At 46.8% G+C, this 25,128-nt stretch overlaps 1 protein-coding gene across 1 annotated transcript in view; it reads right to left on the bottom strand.

Annotated features, from left to right (window-relative positions):
- The window catches only part of SFXN5 (sideroflexin 5), a 114,009-nt gene extending 89,401 nt beyond the window's left edge, over nt 1-24,608 (bottom strand). Inside the window, 2 exon segments of the mRNA XM_031467263.2 lie at nt 13,822-13,890; nt 24,492-24,608. Of these exon segments, the coding sequence (XP_031323123.2) occupies nt 13,822-13,890; nt 24,492-24,593 (171 nt within the window). The 5' untranslated portion in view covers nt 24,594-24,608.
- Nucleotides 24,609-25,128: the final 520 nt, after the last annotated feature.

The following is a 25,128-nucleotide window of genomic DNA, read 5'->3' as shown; positions in this document are numbered from 1 at the left end:
TCCAAGACTGAACAAGAAATAGAAAATATGAACAGACCAATTACCAGCACTGAAATTGAGTCAGTAATTTAACAACTCCCAACAAGCGGAAGTCCAAGACCAGATGGCTTCACGAGTGAATTCTACCAAACATTTAGAGAAGAGTTAATGCCTATCCTTCTGAAACTATTCCAAAAAATCGCAGAGAAAGGAACACTTCCAAACTCATTCTGTGAAGCCACCATCACCCTGATACCAAACCCGGACAAAGATACCAAAAATAGAGAAAGAGACAGAGAGAGAAGAAATTTAGAGGCCAATATTACTGATGAACATAGGTGCAAAAATCCTCAATAAAATACTAGCAAACTAACTCCAACAATACATTAGAAGGATTATACACTATGATCAAATGGGGTTTATCTCAAGGATGCAAGGATTTTTCAATATCCACAAATCAGTCAGTGTGATACACCAACATTAACAAACTGAAGAGTAAAAATCATCTCAATAAATGCAGAAAAAGTTTTTGATAAGATTCAACATCCATTTATAATAAAAACTCTCCAGAAAGTGGGCTTAGAGGGAACATACCTCAACATAATAGAGGCCATATATGACAGACCCACAGCTGTCATCACACTCAATGGTGAGAAGCTGAAAGCATTTCCTCTAAGATCAGGAACAAAACAGGATGCCCACTCTCACCTCTTTTACTCAACACAGTTTTGGAAGGCTAGCCACAGCAATCAGAGAAGAAAAAGAAATAAAAGGAATCTAAATTGGAAAGGAAGAAGCAACACTGTCTCTGTTTGCAGATGACATGATATTATACACAGAAAATCCTAAAGACGCTACCAGAAAACTACCAGAGCTCATCAATGGATCTGGGAAATTTGTAGGATACAAAATTAATATACGGAAATTTGTTGCATTTCTATACACTGACAACGAAATAGCAGAAAAAAGAAATTAAGGAGACAATCCCATTTACCATTGCATCAATGAGAATAAAATACCTAGTAATAAACCGATCTAAGGAAGCAAAAGACCTGTACTTCAAAAACTGTAAGACGCTGATGATAGAATGAAAGACAACACAAACAGATGGAAAGATATACCATGTTCTTGGGTTGAAGAAAATCAATATTGTTAACGTGACCATACTACCTAGGGCAAACTACAGATTCAGTGCAATCCTTATCAAATTACCAATGGCATTTTTCACAGAACTGGAACCAAAAACTTTAAAATTTGTATGGAAACACAGAAGACTCTGAATAGTCAAAGCAATCTTGAGAACCAGTGAGATTAAGCTTTTTTTTACCATATCTTTAACTGTTGTGTTTCTGCTGTGAACCGTTTATCACATTCTTTGAGCAACTGAGATAGAACCCCAGATATAAAAAATAAAATTCTGTATTTTATTCTGTTACTTGAGTGAGGTTCTTATGTTTAGATCTTTAATCTCTCTGACATCCTTTTTTATGAATTGGAACACTAACTTTGTATTTAATATTTATTACTATTATATTTGTACAAGTGGTAAGTAAAGTTGTCCTTTTCTTACGTATTTGAAATACCAGCTTCATCATAGATTAAATCTTATGCACCTGTAAGGCTATTTCCAGACTTCCTGTTCTGTTCCTGCTGACTCTGTTTGTCTATTTTGGCTTTGCCTCATATTGTTTTAATCACTGCAGCTTTAAAACACATGCCTGGTACTGAATAGGCACTCAACAAATATTTGTATCCCCTAAACACACTCTTTTAAATATACTTTAGAATCAATTCATCAGGTTATTTTAAAATCCACTGAGTTTCAGTTCTTTTACTTTTAAACTCCTCGAGCATTATTTTAGTCACAGCTTTTATTGGTAGCGTATGTTTTCATTTTTTAAAAACTATATCTGAAAGTATTTTCTTTTATTTGGCAAGTTTTTCCCATTCAATTACTGCTATGCAGATAGATTTAGTTGTGTCATCTTTTATAGATTCAGACTGCTTTTTAATGCCCCCTTATTACCCCTCAATTGCTTTCTAGTCTGTTTTCTTTGTTGCTTTTCCTCAAGCCCAACAATTTGAAAAATATATAATCTTTAGATATTGATCTTTATCTTTTTACTCTTAAATATATATCCTAAGGGCTGTGTAATTCCAAGGTCACTCCTCTTAGAAGCCTAGAAACCAAGATGCCAAGACAAAAGTTAGAGATATTAAAGATCTAAACAATGCAATTAATAAATTTGACCTATTAGATATAGTAGCATTTCACACCCAGCAGAGAATTCACATTCTGAGCACTAGAAAATTTAAATTGGCCATAAAAGTAGTTGGAATAAATTTCATAGAATCAGTACCATACCGACCATGTTATATGCCCATAGCACATTAAAATTAGAAATTAATAACAAAAGTAGGACTTAAAAGCACATGGCTCTTGCAATTTTGCCAGCTCTGCTGTCTCCTCTAATCTCTCCTACCTGCCCCTTCCTCTCGGATGGCTCGGCAGCTCCGGAAACTTGAAATTCTCACTCTACACAGCAACTCAGCTTCTTTAGCCTCTCCTTGCAAGCTCAGCTCCTGGGCCAAATTTCTTCATCCAGAACCCATCCAGGTGCCCAGTAAAAATAAAAGGGTTATCTTCTGGTTTACCAGGATCCACCCTCCTAAGAAGATTTTAATGACAACTTCACACACAACCAGTATCTACTGGCTTTCCATTCCTATCTCCATGAAAAATGAATAAGTAAGCTACAGACACTGTGGAAATTCCCTCTGCTCTCCCCCTTCCCCCCCACCTTTAAAACCTGTTTTATGATTCTTGTTCATTTCTGAAATCAACAAATAGTATTGAGCACCTACTACATGCCAGGCACTGGAGGAAGCCGAGGGCAAAGATGAGCCAGGCCCATATGAGATGTAGTCCCTGCTGTCTTGGAGCTTATGGTCTAGCTAGAGAGACATAAAAACATATAGCCACCCAAACCAGTGTAGCACTGCCCTTGTGGACAGCAAGGAGAGCCTGTGGTAAGGAGATTCTACCCAGCTAGGGAGGTCAGGGAACGCTGGACTGCGTGAGGGATGCTGGAATGATAGTAACAGAAGAGTAAGAGTTACCTTGGCAAAGAGGAGTGTGCCAGGTAGAGGAAAGAGCAGGTGCCAAGGCCCTGTGGCAGGAAGGAGCAAGCTAAAATACAAGAGACAGAAAGGAGGCCAGCTTGACTAGGCCATCATAAGTCAGGGAGAGGCTGTAGGGGTGGGCTAGCACCAGGTCATTTGGGCCTCACTCACCAGGATGAGGATGGCTGCCCTTATTCTAAGAGCAATGAGAAGCCATTATGATTCTTTTGTTTTTATTTTAAATTTGTTATTGTTAAATATAACACAAATTCAGAAAATCATACAAAGGAAATGTGTCACTTAATGAATTACGATCAAGTAAACATCACAGATGGGAAGAAACTAAGGAGACACAATGACCAAATGCAATGTGGGATCCTGGATTAGAACTTGGGACAGAAAAAATGACGTTAATGGAGAAATTGGTGAAATCTGAATAAAGTCTGCAGTCTAGTTAATGATATTGTACCAAATATTGCTTTCTCAGTTTGGACCAATGTACCTGTAAAATGTTAACATTAGTGGAAGCTGGGTTACAAATACATGCTAATTCTCTGTACTATATTTGTCAACTTTCTGTAAATCTAAAATTATCCCCCAAATTTAAAAAAGTGTTTAAGTTAACAAACAGCAAAAAATCCTCAAATCCAGAAAATAATGCAATTTTTAAAAACTAACCATCTCACATACTTTTGTAATATTTTTCCCCTACCGTTTTTGGTTTCATTTGATTATGTCTTCACATAACAGTGATTTTGTAATATTTTCTAAACATAGAATAAAAGATTTTTCCCCTTCAGACTATACTACAAAGCTATAGTAATCAAAACAGTATGGTACTGACACCAAAAAAAAAAAAACAGATACATAGATCAATGGAACAGGATAGAAAGCTCAGAAACAAATCCATGCACTTACGGTCAATGAATCTATGTTAAAGGGGGCAAGAATATACAATGGAGTAAAGTTTCTTCAATAATTGGTGCTGGGAAAACTGGACGGATTTGTATCAAAGAATGAAATTAGAACATTCTCTAATACCGTATACAAAAATAAACTCAAAAAGGATTTAAGACATAGATGTAAAACCAGATACCATAAAACTCACAGAGGAAAAGATAGGCAATTCACTCTTTGACATAAATTGCAGCAATAGTTTTTTTGGACCTCTCCTCTAGAGGAACGGAAAGCTGGTTGAGGACAGGAGTGCAGAAAGACCTCAGCAGAAGCCCCTGGACTAAAGACAGGATGCAGCCCCAGGGAGGGCAGCCCGCGGGGCATTTGCTGAGCTGGTTGACTGAGGTCTCATAGGATGGGAAATGAACAGCCACTTCCTATACTGTAACAGCAGGACTAACTGCCAGCCCAGACAAGGCAGCCAGGCCACCCTAACCCATCGGGCCTGTGTGTGAGATAACTGTGGCCAGCGCTGGTCTAACCCAGGGCAGTCTGGGGCCATGACAACGTCTTTTTGGGAGCGGCCCGACTGCCCCTCCCCTTTCAAACGTATGCATATTAATCCCTGAATTCCAGAGTCCCTTCCCAGAATCTGTTTCCAAAAGTAGAGATAGCTTTGTGTTTTTGTTTTTTCTCGTTATATTAGTAATCCATCCTGTTTAGAGAAAATGTCAGAAAAACTGGAAACTGATGAAAATTTTTTTAACCACCTGTAAACATACCACTGAGATAACCACTGCAAAAGTGAGGGTGATTTTCCTTTTTGACTTAATACATTTGTTTTTCATGCCGTTTGTTTTAACTTGCTTATGGTCACACAGATAGAAAGTGCGTGGTTTAGTATTTGAACCCGGAGTGTAGTCAGACCCTCACTGTCCCTGCAACCCCCTCCCCACAAAGCCTCCTAGTAATGAGACAAGCTCCCCCAGCCCAAGCCGGCTTCCTCCGGGCCACAGCCTCTGCCCCGACAATGAATGCTCTGCTTTCTACCCTGAATCGTGAATGGCCCGTGTTCATTATTTTCCCACTCCAGGGATTGTCCGGAGTTCCTCTAACAATCTGGCCAGATTCCATCTCATTTGACACGGTCATCAAAGGGAGGCCTCCTGCCACAAAAGTAAGTTCCAAAGAGCCCTGATCTTGGCATGAACTGAGAAAGAACCAAATCCAGTGCAGCACTGAGGGAAACTAGGATGTGATTTTTCTGTCTCTGGGCCTTGCTAAGCCTCAGCCTGGCCCCCTCAGTCAGAGGCTGAGGGGTTAGGGCCCCAGGCAGGCAAGGCCTCAGGCCCCTTGTCTTGAGACATCCCTGAGGGCTGGCTGTTGTGGGGGCTGGTCTTGTCACTGCAGAGAAGGGGGCCATTTTCAGGGATAGGAGGGTCTCTCTGCTTTAAACCCTCCACTCACCCTGCTGCATTGTGAGGCTTGGCGGAAGAGCCCTGGGCCCTTGAGGGATGGGGAAAGCTGGAAGTTGGCTGGTGGCAGGGTGAACTTTGCAGGAAGTTTTTTCAACCAGGAATACACAGACAGCCAGGCCTTGAAAGCAAAGAGAGGAGCCCAGCTGGCCTGGAGTCAAGGCTGCAGCCCTGGGAGCCAGAGCGCTGGGCTGGGAGGTGGGACAGCCCAGGCTGCTGCTTCCCAGACTCCACACTGGTCTGCCTGCCTCTGGCTTGCAGGCCAGAAAGTGTCACAGCAAGGATCTCTCCTTGTACATGATGGGGTGTGGTCTCCAGAAGGTACCTCTGGAAACAGGCCCCTGGGAGGTCTGCTCCAGCAGCAGAGAATTTGAACGGAGGAGAATCCTGGCCTGAGGGTCCCACCTCAAGGCCCTGAGAGGAAGAAGGAAGCAAAGGGGCAGGCATGGAGTGTTAGGGTGGGGCAGAGAGGACAGGAGATCATGCCGGACAGGAATGGGGACGGTGGGACACAGGAAGGAAATGTACAAAAAAGAAAGATGGGGAAAGTCATCAGAAGCAAAGCTAATTGTTTTGAAGGGGAAGGTGGGGACATCATAGCCCACCCCAAACTAAATGCAAACTGAGTGTATTCCCTGCTTGGTCAAGGGAGGATGTAAAAATGATTTAAATATTCAATTTATTATAATAATATTTAATATGTTAAATATATGATGGGAGTGATGGCACGCGGCCAGGATGTGAGGAGCATCTGGAAATATTTCATCCCCTCTTCTGGTAAAGGGACCCACCCACTCTCCAGGTGGTCCCTGCAGGTTCCCACTTCCTGATCTTGCCCTAACTGTTCACCTCATCAGGACACCCTTCCTCCCCAACCCCATCCCCATCCATCCTTCAAGGTTCAGGGCCATCTTCTCCAGAAATCTGCCAGAGATGTTCCCTCTTTCCTCTGAGCAGTCAAGCATTTGGCTTGCACATCTCTGAGGTCCCCGACTCCCTACCACCATGTGCCCATATTATCTGTCAGAGACTGCAAAGTGCAGGGTGCAGGGGACTGGTTTGAGGTATCTTTGCAGAACCCAGGGTACCCCAGCCCATCACCACACATAAGCGGCATTTAACAAAAATGAATGACTGAGGCTGCTGTGGGGAAGTGGTGGGTGTGGTCAGGGATAGAGATCCAGGTTCTAAAGCAGCAGGCCAGAGTCCCTTGATGGTGATGCTGGTTTTACAGAATCCCAGGATCCCAAGAGATGGTGTCCTGTTCACACAGGATGTGGATAAGAGTACTTCTCTCTGTGTGTACATCACAGAACCTTGTAGGCATTTCTTTCTCTGAGACACTTGGTGCCCCAGCGGGGAGGGCATTTCAGTACCAGGGTCACAGAGTGGGTGGGTGGTACCTAGGAGCCCCAAGTTCCCTCAGTCCCAGCTGTGGGCCATTTCCACCCACATGAACACAGAAGAGCCTCTCGTCTTCATGACAGTAACTGAGAGAAAGGTGGTCTCCCAGAGAAACCACAGCACTGCCGGCAGCCCGCCAAAGCTGATGCCTATTGGGGCCAGGCCTCCTAGGTAAGAAAAGGAAGGAGCTTCTTTATTCTCTTTCAAACCCAAGCCCAATCTAACACAGAAACTGGAGTTTAGTCAAAATGGATACAACTGAAACACAAGCATTTCAAGCAAAGTCAAAAGTTTGGGGGTCCCAAAGCTTGTAGAACTGAAAAAAAGTGAGAGCAGTGTTGATGGTCCCTAAAGAAAGAACTGGCTGCTGGGCGGGGGAGCGCAGGAAGGGGCGGGACTGGCGGTAGGGGGCGGGGCTTGCAGGTTACGTCATATCATCCATCATCACTCAGCATCTGCTTGCTCTAGCCTGGGCCAGTCTTGACTACGCCACAGGCTGGGCCTTGCATTCTTTTTTTTTTTTTCCCCCTTCTTTTTAAAAAAAATATTTCACTTATTTATTATTGTGTTATTTAATTATTTTTATTTTGTCAGGGCAGAGGTAATTAAGTTTATTTGTTTTTAGAGGAGGTACTGGGGATTGAACCCAGGATCTCCTGAATGCTAAGCATGCGCTCTACCCTACCCCCTTAGGGCCGTACAATTCTTACCTTGTCTGCAACCACAGCCTGAATCGTTCCTTTATGGCTCCCAAGGTGTGGGACTTAGGGTCCAAAGCTAAAGCTAATGTGCGGCAGTCTCAAGCCCTTCTGGAGTCTTCCCTTGGCCTTCCTAAGCCCTTTCTTGTTCCCTCCCAGCAGTCCCTGGACCCACAGGGGTATCTGTATGCGCTGAGATTGGTTCTTGGCGCCCATCAGCCATGAGCTATCCTCTGGCAGGTCCGAGGGAAGGGGAAACCAGGGACACCTGGGGAGAGAGGCTCTGTTTCCCTGTGGCTGACCTCTGACTTCAGGGCACCGATGTGAGGTAAACCGATATAATTCTGGCAGCATGACAAGTGGTATAACCCTTTAGAAAATAAAACTGTCCAATTATCCCAAGAACTGTAAACACGATCATGGTCACCAGCCTGGATACCTTACTCTTGGGAATTTTTTCTAAAAAATAAATTTAGCAGAAGTGAAAAACAATATGCCTGAGACTATTTCTTGCAGGAAAGCAAAAGGTTGCAAACAACCTACCTGTTACAACTAAAAGTCTGACAGGGATGGTTATTTGTACAATAAACCTTGATTTTCTAAAATTATAAAGACAGAAATAGATGAAAAAAGCAAATAAAAAGCCCATGTTCATAATAAGTATGCCAAAAATGTGTGCGGAAGGGCAAAAACCTGAAGTGTACAAGGGTACTGACTTTGGGGCATTTTTTAATTAAAAATTCCATTAAAGATTTTTAAATTAGAATATCTGATACTGTCTAGAATGCATTTAAATGGACATCCTTACTCACTGCTATTGAGAGCATAAACTGATAGTATCTTGGTTGGTACAGGTTGGTACAATTGGCAGGGAAACTTGACAATATAAATCAAAAGCCTTAAAATGTCTTTCATTCAGAAATTCCACTTTTAGGAATTTATCCAAAGGAAATAAAGGGAAATATGGGGAGGTTTATGTACAAGGGTATTTATTGAAATATTTGTTATAAAGGCAAAAGACTTGAAGCCACCCACATGGTCAACAGAGAAAATGATTAAGTTATAGAATAAGCACATGATGAATTACTATGAGTTATTAAACACATTTTGAAACAATATTTAATGACAAGGAAAAATGCTCATGATATGCTACATGGAAAATATATATGTCATATATACATATATTGTATATGATTTTAAATATATGTGCGACACATCTAGCACAGAGGCTAGTTTATAATCAGGTGTTGAATATCTCGTGTAATTCATTGAATACTGTACTGAAAGTGAAGAACAGAATGGCTGTATGTGTACAGAATGGCTTGAAGTGTAACAGTGGTTTGCCCCGTGATCGTGTGGCTGACTGGGAACAGTGGCTGCTGTGGCCCAGCATTCAGGAGAAAGGATCGTGCCACCAATCAAAGCCCAGGATATGATCAAAATCTATAATTGGAAGTGTGGTTTCTACTGAATGTGTAGTGCTTTCACACCATTGTAAAGTCCATAAATTGTAAATTGAACCATCTTAAGTTGGGGACCATCTGTACAGAGACAGAGCTAAATATAGACACATGTATATACACACATTATACAAACCACCCTAATTTTGTACATATACATAAACCAGAATGTTAATTGCGATTATTTCTTATAGATGAGACAATGGGCAGTTTTTATTTTCTTTTTTAGACTTTCATATATTCCAGCATTTAGAGATTACTACCAAAATCACATCAAGAGGCACACGATATCAGTATTTTTCATCCAAGCTCTCCATTGTAAAGGTACATTTTCCCCTTTGTAATTGCTAAGTAATTTTTGGGAGTGATACTTACTTGAAAGCATAAGAATATCCTGTTTCACAGCAACCTTTTACTTTAGCATCCATTGATGATCCTAGTCAGAATCAGTTATCTCACTGAGAATTACACCGTGGTTATTTCCTTAAACACTAGCTGACATTCCTCTGTGAAGAAGAGCTCCTCTCTCCCACATTTTTAGTTCTACTACCAACTCATGGATTCTTCTTCTTCAATGTATTATAATCCATTGCTTTTATTCTTCTTAATGCTTAACTTGTCCCAAATGTGGCCCGTGGGACTCGGCCACCTCCTGTGTCGCCATCATTCTATGAACACTTTCTTACTTTCTGTAGCAACTCTCTTTGCCTCAGGTGCAGCTTTGGGCATCTCTCCAAGAAGCCCCAGGTCCTTTTAGTAAGTCGTGGTATTTAGAAACCAAGATCTGAGTGCTAAGTGTGTTTATGGTTACTGGACTGTCATTGCTTCTAGGCCCTTTCAGTAAACAGAACCAGCAAACTGGGAAATATAAGTGTGTGTGTGTAAATCATGAGTTCATATTAATACCTTCAAGTCAAATACATCGCACAGTTCTTTGTCTTTTCCTCTGCTCCATTTTTGTACCTCCCTACTCCCATGGTGAGAACCCGAGTCCCCAACATCAGTGTAATTACTTATTCTGACCTATGTAACACCCCAAATAGTTTCAGATGACTACACCAATACTAGTAATGAGCTGGTGTTATTAACACTGTTTCCATTTCTTTTCTATGCCCTTCAGGATGATAATCTGTCAACCAGTCATTCCCTTAAATAACTGCTGAATTCGGAATAGCAAATCCCTTTCATCTTTGGTTCATAATTAAAAGTAACTTGGGTGTCAGTTGGTACAGCCTTGCCCTTAGAGATCTAGATCTAATTCCGTGACCTAGGTAGAAGCACAAAGCCGGGGCTTCTGCCCGTGGGCTCCTTCCTCAGGCCCAATCCTGCACACACTGTACCCTAACAGTAGACTCACAGCACCACAGGATCCCCCCAAAGAACCTACCCTTGCAGGGATTCCATGAACCAGGCAGATTTTATGACAGTGTCACAGGAATAATGGGGGAGTGGACAATAGTGCAAATTGTCAACAACTTTAACAAGCATGTATGACCAATGTCAAAGAAGCCTCCAGCCACTGGCCTCTCAGTTCACTGTGGCTACTTGCTCTCCTTGCCACGTTTTCCCCTCTTATTCCTTCTTTCTCCTTTCTCCTGGGAGGCTCAAAAAGCACAATTCTTCTCATTCTGCCAAGCAGCCCAACCTCCTTCTCTGAAGCCTTACTCAAAAGAAATTCTTAGAACAAAGACAGCCTTCTTCCTAAGAGAAATTACGGTGAATAAAATTTACTCCACCTCATTACACATACAAGGGTCGCAATCTTTTTAAAGCTTGGTCAGTTATAAATTGTAAACAAGTAGCTGCCAAAGTCTCTCAAGATGAGTCTGTCCATCGACTCAGCCAATGCCCCTCAGAACCGGGTCACCGGATGGCTCACACTGCCCAGGATCTTTCCACCTCAGGAAACTCTGGCTTCCAGAGCTACTTCCTCATGGCCTCCACTGTCCTCCAGGCCTCACAAGCAAACAGGCCTGTCTAGATCTCCTCCACTTGGGCAGCCACAACTCCACCCTCCCTCCCAGGACACCGGCCAAGGGTGCTGGGAGAGAAACAGTGTTTTGTAGACATGAGCTGAGGTCTGTGGACTGCGCCCAGCAGAAGGAAAGCTGGCCCTCCTGGTAGCACCATGGTTCACTGGGGAGGGGCTCAGGTAAGAGGCTCATTCCTCTTGGTGCCTCTAATTTCTCATTGCTTCCATGCAGATGGCCTTGCTAAGCCACCTGCCTGGACTAGAGCCACTGAGGGCCTGAAGGGCCCCACTCATGGGCCTTCCAGATTTTGGGTGGGGGGCCTAGAAAGTCTCCTGTGAGCAGGCAATTTCCAAAAGGCCAGCAGGAAGTACTGGAAATAGCCCCCAACTGGGATGCAGGAAGGAGAGGATTTGTGGATCTTTCTAGGAAGCCTATGAGAATCCTTGAGGAGGCGAGGAAACGTGAAATTTGAAAAATGGTCTAAAATTATTGCCACATCGGTTACTTTCTAGTCAGTTAATAGTTAAGTTTCCTTGATATTTCAATTAATGGTAAACAAAAGAATGAGATTTTTAAATTTACTGGTGGGGAAATAGGCAAAAGATGGTTTAGTGATGTACAAGGATGCCAGGGCCTTTCAAAATGCAAGAACTGAAGAAAAAAGATGTGGTACAGGAAACAGTAGTAAAATGAAACGGTCTGGGAATGAGAGGAGTGCATGCCGGAGAGGAGGGAGGGTGTGGGCCCCCTAACACAGGCGGCATGCTGCTCTGTGGGTGCCCATCCATCCCCGAAGGCCCTGCCTGCTCGTGACAATCTGGGGAGATAGTCTGAAATACCTTCTGACCTCCCGAGGCTCCCTCCGCCATCTCTCAACGTGCCTCAAAGTCCACCTCTGTCTTTTGAAATAAGCACTGGCTTCTGTTGCCTCCTCTGTCAAATAGGTGGCATTTACATTGGGATTTATGCTGCAACTCTATCCAGTTTTGCTCCATTCTGGAACTTTCTAGAAAGACACATAACCTAGGCTAGGTAAGCAGTTTCCCTAGTTTGATGCTCTACAAAATTTTTATGTAATCGCATTGATTACCCCTTAGGAGAATCCAGACAGGGCCCAGAAGTCCAATAGCCTTGCCCTTAAGAGGTGGTACAACAAGGTAAATATGCAAGTCCTTCATCCTTCCTGAGATGCTGTAGGAAACCACGCATCAGGGTAGTTCTCACATTTCCCACTACTGGGCTGCTCTCCCGGGCACAGTGGGGACGGTTCTAGGCCCAGGTACCTAGCAGGCCTCGTGCTTCTTCTCCCTCCCAGAGCTGATCAATTCCAGAGCTGAAGCAAGCCAACGTTCAGCCCAGAGAAGCGTGCTGCCCACTCCGGGAGCTGACTCAGGGGCTCAGCGACTTGCCTCAGCGTATGTGGGGACCCAGGGCAGGAGCTCAGGCCTTCTTCCAGTTGAGTAATCTTGGGAGAGTTCCCTAAACTCAAGTTACCCGAACAGGAACGCAAACTGGCCAAATTAAAGGTTCTGAATACAAGCTTACCTGGCTCATACCCTGGCTCCATCACTGGCCAGCACCATGTGCATGAGATTTAACTTGTCTGTCTGGCTGTTTCCTCATCTGTAAAATGGAACTCATATAGAATCTACCTCGTAGGGTTGCTTTGAGTTAATCTGATAAGCTAATACATGTAAAATGCTTACAACACTGCCCTGTTCACAGAAAGTGCTTAATAAATACTTACTACTTTGTGTGTGCATGCATTCCTGTACACATCTCTAATCTAAGTACAGGATAAAGGCTATAAAGACACACTTCCTGAGATGGCTGAAACAAGTACATTTAAATTTGACAGCATCAAGGGTGGGTGAGGATGCGGAGCAGCTCAGTGGAACACTGTGGATGAACATGTAAAAGGTACGGCAATTCCGAACAACAGTTTGGCAGTGTCCTAGGAAGTTAAACCTATACTTACCACACCACGTGAGCCAGCAGCCCCAGCCCTAGTAAGTTATTCAAGGGAAATGAAAGCATACACCCACACAAAGAATGCACACAGCCGTTTTATTCATAATAACCAAAAAAGTGGAAACAGCCCAGGGGTTCATCCACAAGTGGATGGATAAACAAATTCTGGAACATCCTTTCAATGGAATACTACTCAGCAATAAAGAGGGATGAAGTCCTGACACGTACAACAACACAGGTGAATCTCAAAAGCACTGTGGGATGGGAAAGAAGTCAGACACGCAAGGCTACATCCTGTAGGGCTCTACTGATACGGCATTCTAGCAAATTCTAGAAACAGCAAAACGGGAGGGAAAGAAAACAGATGAATGGTTGCCAGGGACTCGGCAGGGGGTGGTGGAGACTGATTATAAATGGGCATGAGGGAATCTCTTAGGGTGACAGAAAGGTTCTACATCTTCCATATAGTGTGGACACCTGACTGAATATGTTTGTCAAAACTCATAGGATGGCTTCCACAGGAAAGGTAAATTATACCTCAGAAAACCCAACATTACCTATCAGAGGAGGGTGGGGAGAGTGTACAAAGGATTCTCCTTAAACACACGTGTACTGTTTGAAATTTTGTAATGAGCATATAATTCATGTACTTGGTAATAATTTTATTGAAGTTTGAAATAATAATAATCGTCTACATCTACCTTGAAGGGATGTTGTGAGATCCAGATGAATGAGATAATGTCTATTAGGAACACACACACACAGATGACCCGTGGATCTTCTCAAGTCACACGGTAGGAAGGCCAAGGGGCCTCCACTGAGAGGGACAGCCGTGACTCACCTCAGTGACAAAGAGTGTGCGGGGGTCGATGATATCCAAGAAGTGCCTGAAGCGACCATAGAAGGATGTCTGGAGAAAGGGGAGGGAGAGGAGAGATCAGTTGCCGTACCCCATCCTCTAGACACTGGGGAACCCCACCCACTGCTCACCCTTACTGTCGGGGTCCCCCAGTCCCCAGGACTCCCCATGTGGGTGATGAATGCCAACAAGGCCTCACTCCTCAGTGACCCAAGGGCAGCTTTTCCAGGTCCAAGGGCTTTTCTAAAGTCAATCCAGACCATCAAGACCCTCGGTGATTGTCCCAATGTGTCTTCAACGTGCTTCTCATTTCTCTCCCTCTCTGCTCCGTTCCCTGAGATGCACTCCCGAGCACCACTGAGTACGCAGGCTGGAGGGGAGGCGTGGGCCCCCGCCCTCTCCCAGCCTCCCAGCTTGGCTTACCCGCTAGTGAGGGAGGGTCCCTCCCCAAAGTCCAGCCCAGGCTCTGCCCCCAGGGAAAGCTCCCCACAGGCAGAGCTCACACGGTAGTGCCCAGCCCCCAGCCCTCAGGCCTTCCTTCCCCCAGAGCCCCATTGCTGCTGTGAGGCCCAGCACAAGGGGCCAGCCCGCCCCGCCCGCAGCCCCCGGCCTTGCCCCAGAGCAGGGGCCTTGGAAAAGGAGGGCTTTGTGCTAAACAGACAACAGGCATTAGAGCACAATGACAGGAAACCGAGCAACTGCTGGGCCTTCTGCCCGAGGGCCAGAGCCAGCTTGGCAAAACCAAACTCCAGGGGAGGAAAGAGGGCGCAGAGCTAGGGGACAAAACGGAAATCTGCAGACGCTCGGGGTTCACGCCTCACCACTCGGGGCTCTGCCCCAGATCCTCCCTGGAGCCCCACAGCTCTCCAGGCCCGGCCTCTGCACTCTCTCCCTTGCTCACTAGGACACCAGACCCTGCAGCCAATTTCTGCTCCTTCCCCCTCCCAATAAGCCAGTGGGAGAGTCCCCAGGGCACCTCAAGGCCCCCTGCCGACACCAGGCCCCCTGCCGCCTGTGTTTCTCTGCTCACGAGGCACCCGTGCATGAAGCAGCCTCTCCAACCCCACCTCGACCCCCTGGAGGAGCCGCCTTTCATAGACCCATCAAGCTTCCGCACATCCCTAACTAGAACAGTGCTTCTCTGATCTCTTGTAACTCCGATGGCCTAACCTGGTTTCCCACTTATGCGTGCTGCCCATCAGAGACGTCCAGGGCAAAATGCTGAGGGCACTCACTGCTGTGTCATTTATAAAGAATCATTTGAAAGAATGATCCATTCACATCATCGAACACTACACAGCCATTTAAATCATGTTCTCAGATGTTTGTGACATGCAAAACTGCTGATGATTTGTGAAATGCATATAAACGGCATGATTCCAACTTAATAGACAGGAGATAATAGAGCTAGATGGACGTTAAATGGATAGTGAGGACAAGATGACACCCAGATCCTGGTCCACTAGAACGAGCCAGGGCTCCTTAGAAACGCGGCTGGTTCCACGGCTTGGGGAGCGAGAGGACAGGACGAGACCAGCGCATGTTGTTGTGCTAGAAAGTAACCAAGTGTCACTCCCCAAAACGGTGGGGGAGTCTTCAAAGGACGAGTGATGGGCAAATGGACACTGTGTGCCTCCAGATGCGATGCCCTGAGCAGTTCCCAGTAGGGTTCACATAGTACTCAGGACAGACTGAGTCTAACCGTGCGAAACATCAGACAAACCCAAGATGACAAGCATTCCATAAAAAAACTGGCCTTGCTCACCAAATATGTCCTTGTCACAAAGACAAAGGAAGCCTGAGAAACTGTCTTACATTAAAGGAGACTAAAGAGACAAGACAACTGAATACAACACATGATCCTGGATTGAATCCCGAGCTGGAAGGGAAAATGCCCTCAAGGATATTACTGAGACAATGGACAAAACTGGAACAGGATCGTAGATTAATAAAAGTACTGAACATAATAACTGCACTGTGGTTACTGCTGTAGACTGAATATGTGCCCCCTCAAAATTCCTATGTTAAATCCTCGGCCCCCAGGTGATGGTATTTAGAGGGGGGTGCCTTTGGGAGGTGATTATATATGAGGGTAGAGCCCTCACAAGTGGCATTAATGCCCTTACGGAGGCTCCAGAGAACTCCTATGCCATTTCCACCAGGTAAGAACACAGCAAAAAGTTGGCCATCTGTGGTCAGGAATCAGCCCTCCACAGACAGACTGCCGGTGCCTTAGCCTTGGACTTCCCAGCCTTCAGAACCAGGAGAAACTCATTCCAGTCGTTTACAAGGCACCCAGTCCATAGTATTTTTGTTATAACAGCCCAAACAGAATAAGACAGAAACATAAGAGAATGCCCTTGTTCTTAAGGATACACTGAAGTATTAAGGAATAAATGAATATGACCTACTCTCAAATGGTTGAGAAAAAGTAACATGTGTAAATACACAGGGTGGCACTAAAATCTGGAGATGTAGGTACTATTGTTCTATTTACAGACTGAAGATGTCCTTGATGGTGTCATGTTTGCTGTGGTTCCAGACTTTATGAGCACCTGTAGACAAAGGGAGTGATAAAGGAAATGGGACAAAATGTTAAAAGCCGGGGGATCTGGGCAAAGGGTAAATGGAATTCCTCTGTATTCTTCTTGCTACTTTTCTGTGAGACAGAAACTGTTTCAAAAGAGAAAGTTAAAAATTATACTTTTTAAAAAGCTAGATTAAAGTATATTAAAATGTTAACAGAGATTACCTCTGGGTAATAGGCATATGGTTGATTTTTATTTCCCTATCTTTTACATTGCTTTTAAAATGAAAAAAAAAATCAGCATTATGTGTAACATAAAGAATATTCTAGGGGAGGTTTTAGTTCCGTGGGAGAGTGCATGCCTAGCATGCATGGGGTCCTGGGTTCTAGCCCCAGTACCTCCATTAAAAATAAAGAAATAAACCTAACTACCACCCCCCAAAACAAAACAAATATTCCAATTTTTAAAAATATATATTTAAGTTAAAATACAATCTGGCATATTACTCGATTATAAGCTCTTGAAGGATGTGGGCTATTGGATGCTCTTTCCATCTCCTCCTTGGCTCCTGGTCCCAAGTTACATCTACAGGAGGCTCCACAAACAACCAGGCGCTGAATGAGCGAGTGGGCAGGTGAGCACCGATGGCCTGGAGGCTGCCTGGAGCGGGAGGGCCTGGGCTGGGCTTCGAAGGGAAGGGAGGATTTGAACGGGACAAGAATACAGCAGTTAGAGGCCCAAGGAGGGAAGAGGGAGGACCAGCAGGGGCAGAGCTCAGGGCCCCGGAAGGACTGGGGGAGCAGCTTCTTCAAGATGATCCAGTGCCAGGGAGGGTATAGCTCAGGGGTAGAGTGTATGCTTAGCATGCACGAGGTCCTGGGTTCAATCCCCAGTACCTCCACTAAAACAAATGAATAAATAAGCCTAATTACATCCCCCCCAAATAAATTAAATAAAATAAACAAACAAACAAAAATTAAAAAAAAAAAAAAAAAGACGATCCAGTGCCACCTTGCAGCCTCTGACTTGCCCTGTGGTCTGTCACGGTCTTCATCCTGTCCCGGCACTGCCAGCCCTCCATGTCACTCTCCACCAGTGCCCCTGGGAGAGGGTCCTAGGTAAAACGTTTCGCTCCATGGGTATCTACAAACCCCCGCTGGACTCAGGGAAGACCGCGAAGAACAAGCCCGCAGGGAGCTGAGACCATCCGGAGAGACAGACGGTAAACAGTTAATCACAGAACACTGGGGCCACTGGCTAACTGAGGCATCATGACGTGCAGTGGGGACACGGGTTACTTCTTCCTAGTGAGTCAGGAGGCTTCCTAGAGGAGCCGGGACGGGCGGATGGATGAGTTTGCCAAGCAGAGACGGGCGTCAGCAAGAGCTCGAAGACATGAAAGCTCAGGTCAGAAACTGCACGAGACTCCTGCGGTTTATTCATTCATTCATAGCTGCTGCAGACCTACTGTGTGTCTAAGGCTGTGCTAGGTCCTGGCAGTAGAACAAAGTCGATGGACCGGGGGATTGAGGAAGAACACAGTCGTGGTAATGCCTAGATTTCTAGTCGGACACTAATGCTTATTAACCAGGATAAGGAAAGCAAGAAGCATGATGACTCAGTGGAGGGGAAAAGAAAAGTTCTGTATCGGCCATGTACACTTAAAGGGCCGTCCGGATGTGACTTTTCAAGAGACATTTAAAAATGTATGCCTGAGATTCAAGAATAGGGTTCTAAGTTGGAAATGCTAAGCACACATGATGATGTCCTAACCCCATCAGCTTCAGGCCGCCCCCCAACCAGGGATAAAGTCAGGCTGACTCACTGCAGTGAGGGAGGCCACACAGTAAAGGAACTATGAGGCACTTTGTCAAAGGGAAAAATTTGAGGGGAAAGGTAGAATAACATTTAAATGAAGTGGTGCATTAACAGGCTCAAAGTAAAGCAGGGCTTTGGGGAAGGAGGTCCACGTGTCTGGACTGGGAAGTAGATGTAAGGTCTTATTTCTTGGAAACTATAAAGTTAAGATAAAGTGGCATTGGGTGTCCAGAAACTCCTCATTTGAAGCTCTGCATTTGGGATGATTCTCCGAGTCAAAGTGACATAGACTCACCAATGAAAAGGGAGATGATTCATTCCTACTGGCAGCTAAAGAAGGTCACTTGCCACCTGGTCCTACAAGGATTGACCCATGAGCCACTGCAGCCGTTGGCCCTCAACACACCCGGAAAGGAAGTCAGGGCAGAGATCAGGAACGAGGCGCTCTGTGCTCTGGGGAAACAGGCAGAACAGGCCTCTGGAGACTTAAATATATTCAAGAGAAATTTGTTTATGAACCTGGATTCTCGCACCCTCCCAGATTTGGAAAAGCGCTAAAACCTTTAACTAAGACATCTGATTCTCATGACTGAGCAGGCCCAAGGGAGGAACGCTGCATCCTGGTAGCTGCCCTCCTGTGTCCACTGTCCTGGCCTGATGCACGGTGGGGAAGCTTTCTGCTTTCTCAGCCTGATTAGCTTTTATTTTCTCAATGAAATTTTAACACGTCTGGCCTTTTTTCCCTCCAAAATTCAGCCCCCACCTTTACCCCATCAGACAGTCGGTGGATGTTTTGCCTTCCCTTTTTCTTCTCTGGAAGAACTAGACAGCCAAGTAATTTCTTCCCTTTCCCTTCACAAGAAAGGTGAGTCAGCTGATTCTCAGCAGGGGCTCAGGGCAGGCTGCCTCCCAGACTCCAGACTCCACGCCCAGGGATAGCAGAGCGGGATGGCAGGCCTTGGGGGCTGCCACTGAGCCTAAAGGCCTGAAAAGAAGCAGACAGCCCGGCTGTACACAGACCTCTAAATCTTCTGGATTAGGAATAAAATACTTGCTGAAACTGTAAACCCAGAGGCAGAAAGATTGGACCAGCTCAGCAGTCCTCAACCAGGCTGCATGCTGAATCACCCGCTATTCTTAACACCAGGCTTTACCTCCAAGGATTTGAAGTCTATTGGCCTGGAGAGGGCCCCAGGGATCAGCATCTGTTTAAAAACCTACCCAGATGATACAAGTGCAGCAGGGGTTGGGAGCCACTGGACTAGAAGGCGTAGACCCTGCCCACAGCACCAACAAGCTCCAGGACCAGCCCTGCGAAACAGTCACCCTCTAGCCTACAGGACACAGATGATTAAAACATAACTACAAGTGCAAGCCACTTTCATTTTAGCCCTTATTTCGGGCAAATTATATGAGGAACTTCCCCATTGCCTCCTGGCTCTTAGCCCGCATGAACCTCTCCATCTTGAATTGAGAAGTGCGTTTTCCTGCCCACAGGCTCCCCGGCGTCCAGAGGGTGTCCTACAAAACCTGCCTGCTCTGGATTTCGGACCCCAGCACGCACACAGGACACCCATACCCCCAGTCATCTTAGCAGATAAGTCTGGTTTCCAAAGGAACAAGGAAGTTCAAAAAATAAAGAAAGCAAGCAAACATTTCTGGATAGACTGAAACACAGTGGGAAGAATCATGTGTGTCTCTTTCCTGTCCTGGGGCCCCAACTGGCCAAACCCGGAGGCAGGCTTGAAGGAAGAAAAGAGGGAGCGCAGGAAAGGAAGAGAAAAGGAGGAGGGAAGGAAGCGGTCAGGTCCCAGAGCTCCCCCTGGTACTCCTGCCATCTTCCCTTCACTTGGCAACAAGGGCCAGTGGTTAAAAGCATGGACTCCAAGTTTACAGGAACAACAGAGGACAGAGGGTCATCTTAAATACGATCACTGAGATGCCAACAGCCACGTTCAGAATGAGGGACATTCTACAGGACAAACAACCCAGTTTCTAAGAAAGAGAGAAAGAAAGGAAGGAAGGAAGGAAGGAGGGAAGGATGAGAACCAATAGACTAAAAGAGGTAAAAGAGATGTCTTTTATATCCAATATAACGTATGGGACTTGCGGGATCCTGAGTGAAACAAACCAATTATTTTAAAAATGCTATAACAATCAGGGAAATGTTAATAGCGCACTGGACTGAATGTTTGTGCCCCCACCCCTAAGTCATATGTTGCGATCCTAACCCCCAAGGTGACTATTTTAGGAAGAAGGGCCTCTGGGAAGTGACGAGGTCAAGAGGGCCGAGCCCCCATGATTGGGATTAGTGCCCTTATGAAAGAGAGCCCAGAAAGGTCCCTCCACCCTTGTGCCAGGTTGTGTTACAGCTAGGAGGTACTGTCTACAAACCAGAAAGCAGGCTCTCATCACACACCGAATCTGCCCCTGCCTTGAACTTGGACTTCCAGCTTCCACAACTGTGAAAAGTGAACTTCTGTTGTTTATAAGCTACCCAATCCATGGTATTTTGTTATAGCAGCCCAAACCGACTAAGACAAATAGTGACTGGTTGGATGATATTTGGTGATACTAAGAAATAATTATTTTAGGTATATTAATGGGACGGTAGTGGTTGTGTTAAAACTAATGAGAAACCCTCTGGTACCATGTGAAGAAGAAGGCACTTCACAGTGCTCTGTGGTAGTCCTCCCCAAAAACCCATAACCACCTAACCATGAGAAAGACGCCAGACAAACCCAAACTGAGGGACATTCTATAAAATATCTGACACGTACTTTGCAAAATTGTCAAGGTCGCCAAAAACAAGGTAAGTCTGAGAAACTGTCATAGATCAGAGGACAGACTAAGGAAACATGATGACTAAATATAACATGAGATCCTGGAACAGAGAAATAACATTAGTGCATAGCATAGTGAAATCCAGTAAGGTCTGGAGTGTAGTTAATAGGAATGTTCCAGTGTTGGGGTCTTAGTTCTGACAAATGTACCGTGGTAATCTGAGATGACAATATTAGGGGAACGTGGATGAGGGTTATACCAGAATTCTGCTATCTGACTTCCACACATTCAAAATTATTTCAAAATTTAAAAAGTTTATTTAGAAAATCTAACCCAAAAAGTGTTTATTTGTTTTAGAGATACCTACTAGCCGGTACAATGAAATAATGGGCTTTGTTTTAAAAATAATTTATTGCTTGGGGGTGGGGGAGGCATATGGATGAAATGAGACTGGCCTTACACTGGTAATTGTTGAAGCTGAGTGATGGGTTTATTGACAATTGTCTCCACTTTTGTCTGTTTGAAATTTTCCATAATAAAAAAGTTGACTGTAAACAAATGAACATGGACTCCGGAACCAGGCTGCCCAGGAAGTTACTGGACTTGTTTGTGTGGCAGTGTTCTCAGCTATAATATAAGGGATCATTGTACCTGTCTCACAGGGTTGTCATGCAAAGAAAGAAGTCAATACACAGAAAAGTTAGAACGATGCTTGGCTATCATTGTCATCTTATGGGGACAAAGATGGCCGCAGACCAGAGCCCATCAAGGCAGGCTGTATTTCTCCACCCTCTGACACTGCTCAGCGCCCCTCCTGCACAAGATCTTTGAGGAATGAAAGGAAGCGGGTTTTAGGGAGACTCCAGGCGTTAAGGAAAGACCTGGATGCCCAGTCTTGCAGGAAGTGCTGATACTGGTTGGGGATTAAGAGTGGTGTTCCTGGAGTGGAGCCCTGGGAATGAGCCCTGGATTATGAATCACTCAGGGGTCAAGGAGCTGAAAGCAGCCAGTGTGGTGGGAAGGAGGGTTCAGGGGTTTGGGGGAGGGTTCCAATGGAGGAAGAAGAGGCTAGCAGGGGTGGGCCATGCAGGCCCTTCAAAATAGAGGTCTTTATCTCAGAAGCAGGGGAATCCACTGGAAGGTGTTTAAGAGTGTTTGCATTGGAGAGGGTGGGGAGTTGCCTGGCTAGATCTGCGTTGTTGGGACTCCGCCATGCGGAAGTGGAAGGGATTGGAAGGGGCCAGAGGGCAAGCAGGGAGACAGGTCAGGAGGCTTCTGCTGTGACTCAGGAGACAGATTATGGGGGCTTGGTCTAGGATTCCGGAGGTGGAGATGAGCGGATCTGAGAGCTGTTGGAGATGAGAACACTGGGCCTCTGGTTGTATTTAGAGGGTAAAGGAGAGGAAGGCAAGTATACGGGTGACTCCGTTTCTTGAGAGTCAACTGGGTGGCAGGTTGGGCCGCTTGCACAGCCAGGGAGTCACGTGGGAGGAGCAGATTCGGAGGAAAGAGAAGTTCCTCGACATGAATGAATATCATGCTTTATGCAGGTCACTGTGCTGAAGGGGGGATGCTTCAAAAGCAAATGTAACAAACAATTTTCCTGTCTTCAAAAGTGCTGCCAAAAAGAGATGCCAGCAATGGCTGCCCAAACACAGTGGCCTCAGCTGTGCATTTATGGCTTGAGTGGTGATCACAGCAAAGTGCGCAGTCATTAAAGCCACTCAGATTTTCTCAAAGGTCATTGTGTGATGCAGTGTCCCAGGACAGCTACTGGGAAAAAACCAACCCACAAATCTTTATTCAGGACTTTACTGTGGCTTGCCCCACCTCAGGGTAAGATGGAGACACGGGAAGGGCAAGATCAGACCCTTCTCTCTCTCTGAGGGGTTCACAGGGGTTGAAGAGATGGTCTTTACTTGGAGTAACCACACAGAGAAGTGTTAGAGGACCATACAGCCAACTGCAGTAAAGGCTGACCTGTGAGGATCCCACTTCGGGTAGCCAAAGAGGCAGGCAGGAGAGAATCTGAGACCTGGTCCCACCAAGGGCTAAGTCACAGGGGGAAGTGTTTGGGAGGCAGGCCTGAGTCTTGAAGGAGAGTGGAATGTGTGTGAAGGGCAGGGAAGGGGGTCTGCTAATGAAGGGTCACTCAAGCCCAGGCAGAGGCATCCCTGACAGGTGGAAGGAGGTGGCACCCTTCTCTGGCAGGATGCCTCACATAGCTACCAGTGGGGACATTTTCTCAGAAGACTCAGGAGTGCAGCTCCTTAATTATCAGCAAGGCTCAGTGCACCACTTTGCTGGAGCAGTCCCTATCCCACCATCGTCAAAGCAACCAACCAACCAACCACCGCACCGACCTTTGTGCAATTTCATTTCTTCCTGCAAACTTCTTTCTGTCCGCCTCGGCTGCTCCCTATCCCAGGCAAGCCTGGTTCGCTTCGGCCAAGTCTCTTTGCCCCCTTTCCAAACAAAGTCCATTTCCTCGGCGCTGGAGGCAGCAGGGGACCGGGGTATGCGGCTGCCCGCTGCGTGGAAACGGCCCCTCGCAGCCTGCAACCCCGACCGCACTTCTGGGCTGCGGGTTCGATCTCTGTCTCCTTGGCTGAGGGCGAGTTAGCGACGCCCTGTCGGGGGTCCCGAAGGAAAAAGACCACTGTCACCGTGCCCGGAATTCATACCAGGTCAGACAGAGCCAAGCACTCGACGGCGCCAGCGCCCAGGTGAGGGAGACCCTCCGTGGAGGTCGCAGCGGAGGTGGGGGGCTGGAGCGGGCTCCTGGGGATGTGGACCCTCCGAGCGGCCCGCGGTCCCCGGGGATGACACAGCGTTTCCTCCGCACCCCAGCTCTCCCCGCACGTCCTCGCTCAATATCCGGCAGGACACCAGCCGGCCGACTCGCTGCGTCAGCGAATCCCCTCCCGGAGGGGACAGAGGTAGCCGGGAGGCGGGCACCCCTCGGCTCTTGGCCCTAACCCAACGCGCACCGCGGAGCTGGCTTAGGGTGGAGGGATGGGAGCGGGGCCGCGGGGCACGGATGCTGCCCAAAGGCGGCTCCGCCGGCAGCTCAGAAAGCCGCCTTCCAGAGAAAAGTTAGAAAGCATCTCGGCCACGCCAACTCTCATCCAGGGCCGGACTCGAACTTTCCACCTGGAGTGGGCGGCTGCACTGCCCAAGCGACCCTGCAGAAGCCGCTCGGACCGTGGTACCCGAATCCCGGGCCGCGGTGGGCAGTGGCCAATCACACAGTGCCTCAGGCAGGAAAGGCTGGAGGGCGAGGGCAGCTGGGGAGTGGCGGTGCCCACGGCCAATAGGGAACCAAGGTGGGAATCCTCGCCCTCCCCGCTGACCAATGGGAAAGAGGCGGCTGTGGCCGAGGTTCCCCCCCCCAAGGCAGTAGCTGCAGGCTTCCCGGTGGCGGCGCGACTGAGACCCTAGGGCTAAAGAGGATTTTGGAGAGGAGTTTGCTCGTCCTCCCTATGCCACCCACAAACCCTCAAACCGCAGCCCGGTCCTCACCTGCTGGAAGCGGGGTTTGCCCAGCTGGAAGGGCGGTGCATCGGTCGAGGCGTTAGCGGCACTAGCCGCCGCCACCGATGCTGTAGTCGCTGTATCCGCCATGGCCACTGACGCCCGCAATCCCCGGCCCTTTTAAAACGTCCCTCCTCGGCCCCCGCCACAGCTGCCTCTCCGGATTGGCCATAAGCAACCGCAGCGAGCTGGAGGCGCAATGGGTTGTGGGGAGTGTAGTTTTCTCGTCATGGAGCTCGACAACCCTAGACTGCGGAGAGTTGCACTCTGAGGCCGGATCTCGGTTCCCGCCGCTAGTTTAGCAGGCGTCGGCAGTCGGGGAACAGCGTGCTCGTACGACGCTAAGGTCTCGATGGAGGGCCACTGGGCGACGCCTCGCTGGTTACCTGCCCTTAGAAGTTTGATTTGCTGCGGTGGGCGTCGCTCCTGGAGCTGCTGTCCAGAAAAAGAGCCCTACTGAAGTGGGTCCAACCCTTGGACCAGATGGGCAAGGACTCCAGACGGAGTAGGGTTACCTTGGAAAGCTTTCTACAAGGAATTACACTGCAGAATCTTCATGCGGGTTCCTCTGTTGCCACCCTGCCCATCGCCCTGCTCTCTCCAGCCACTCTGACAGTTCCTGGAG

Source organism: Camelus dromedarius, chromosome 15, assembly GCF_036321535.1.
Source record: "Camelus dromedarius isolate mCamDro1 chromosome 15, mCamDro1.pat, whole genome shotgun sequence".
Classification (NCBI taxonomy): Eukaryota; Metazoa; Chordata; class Mammalia; order Artiodactyla; family Camelidae; genus Camelus; species Camelus dromedarius.
Note: the sequence above shows the minus strand (reverse complement) of the source record. Positions and strands in the feature narration are given on the sequence as shown.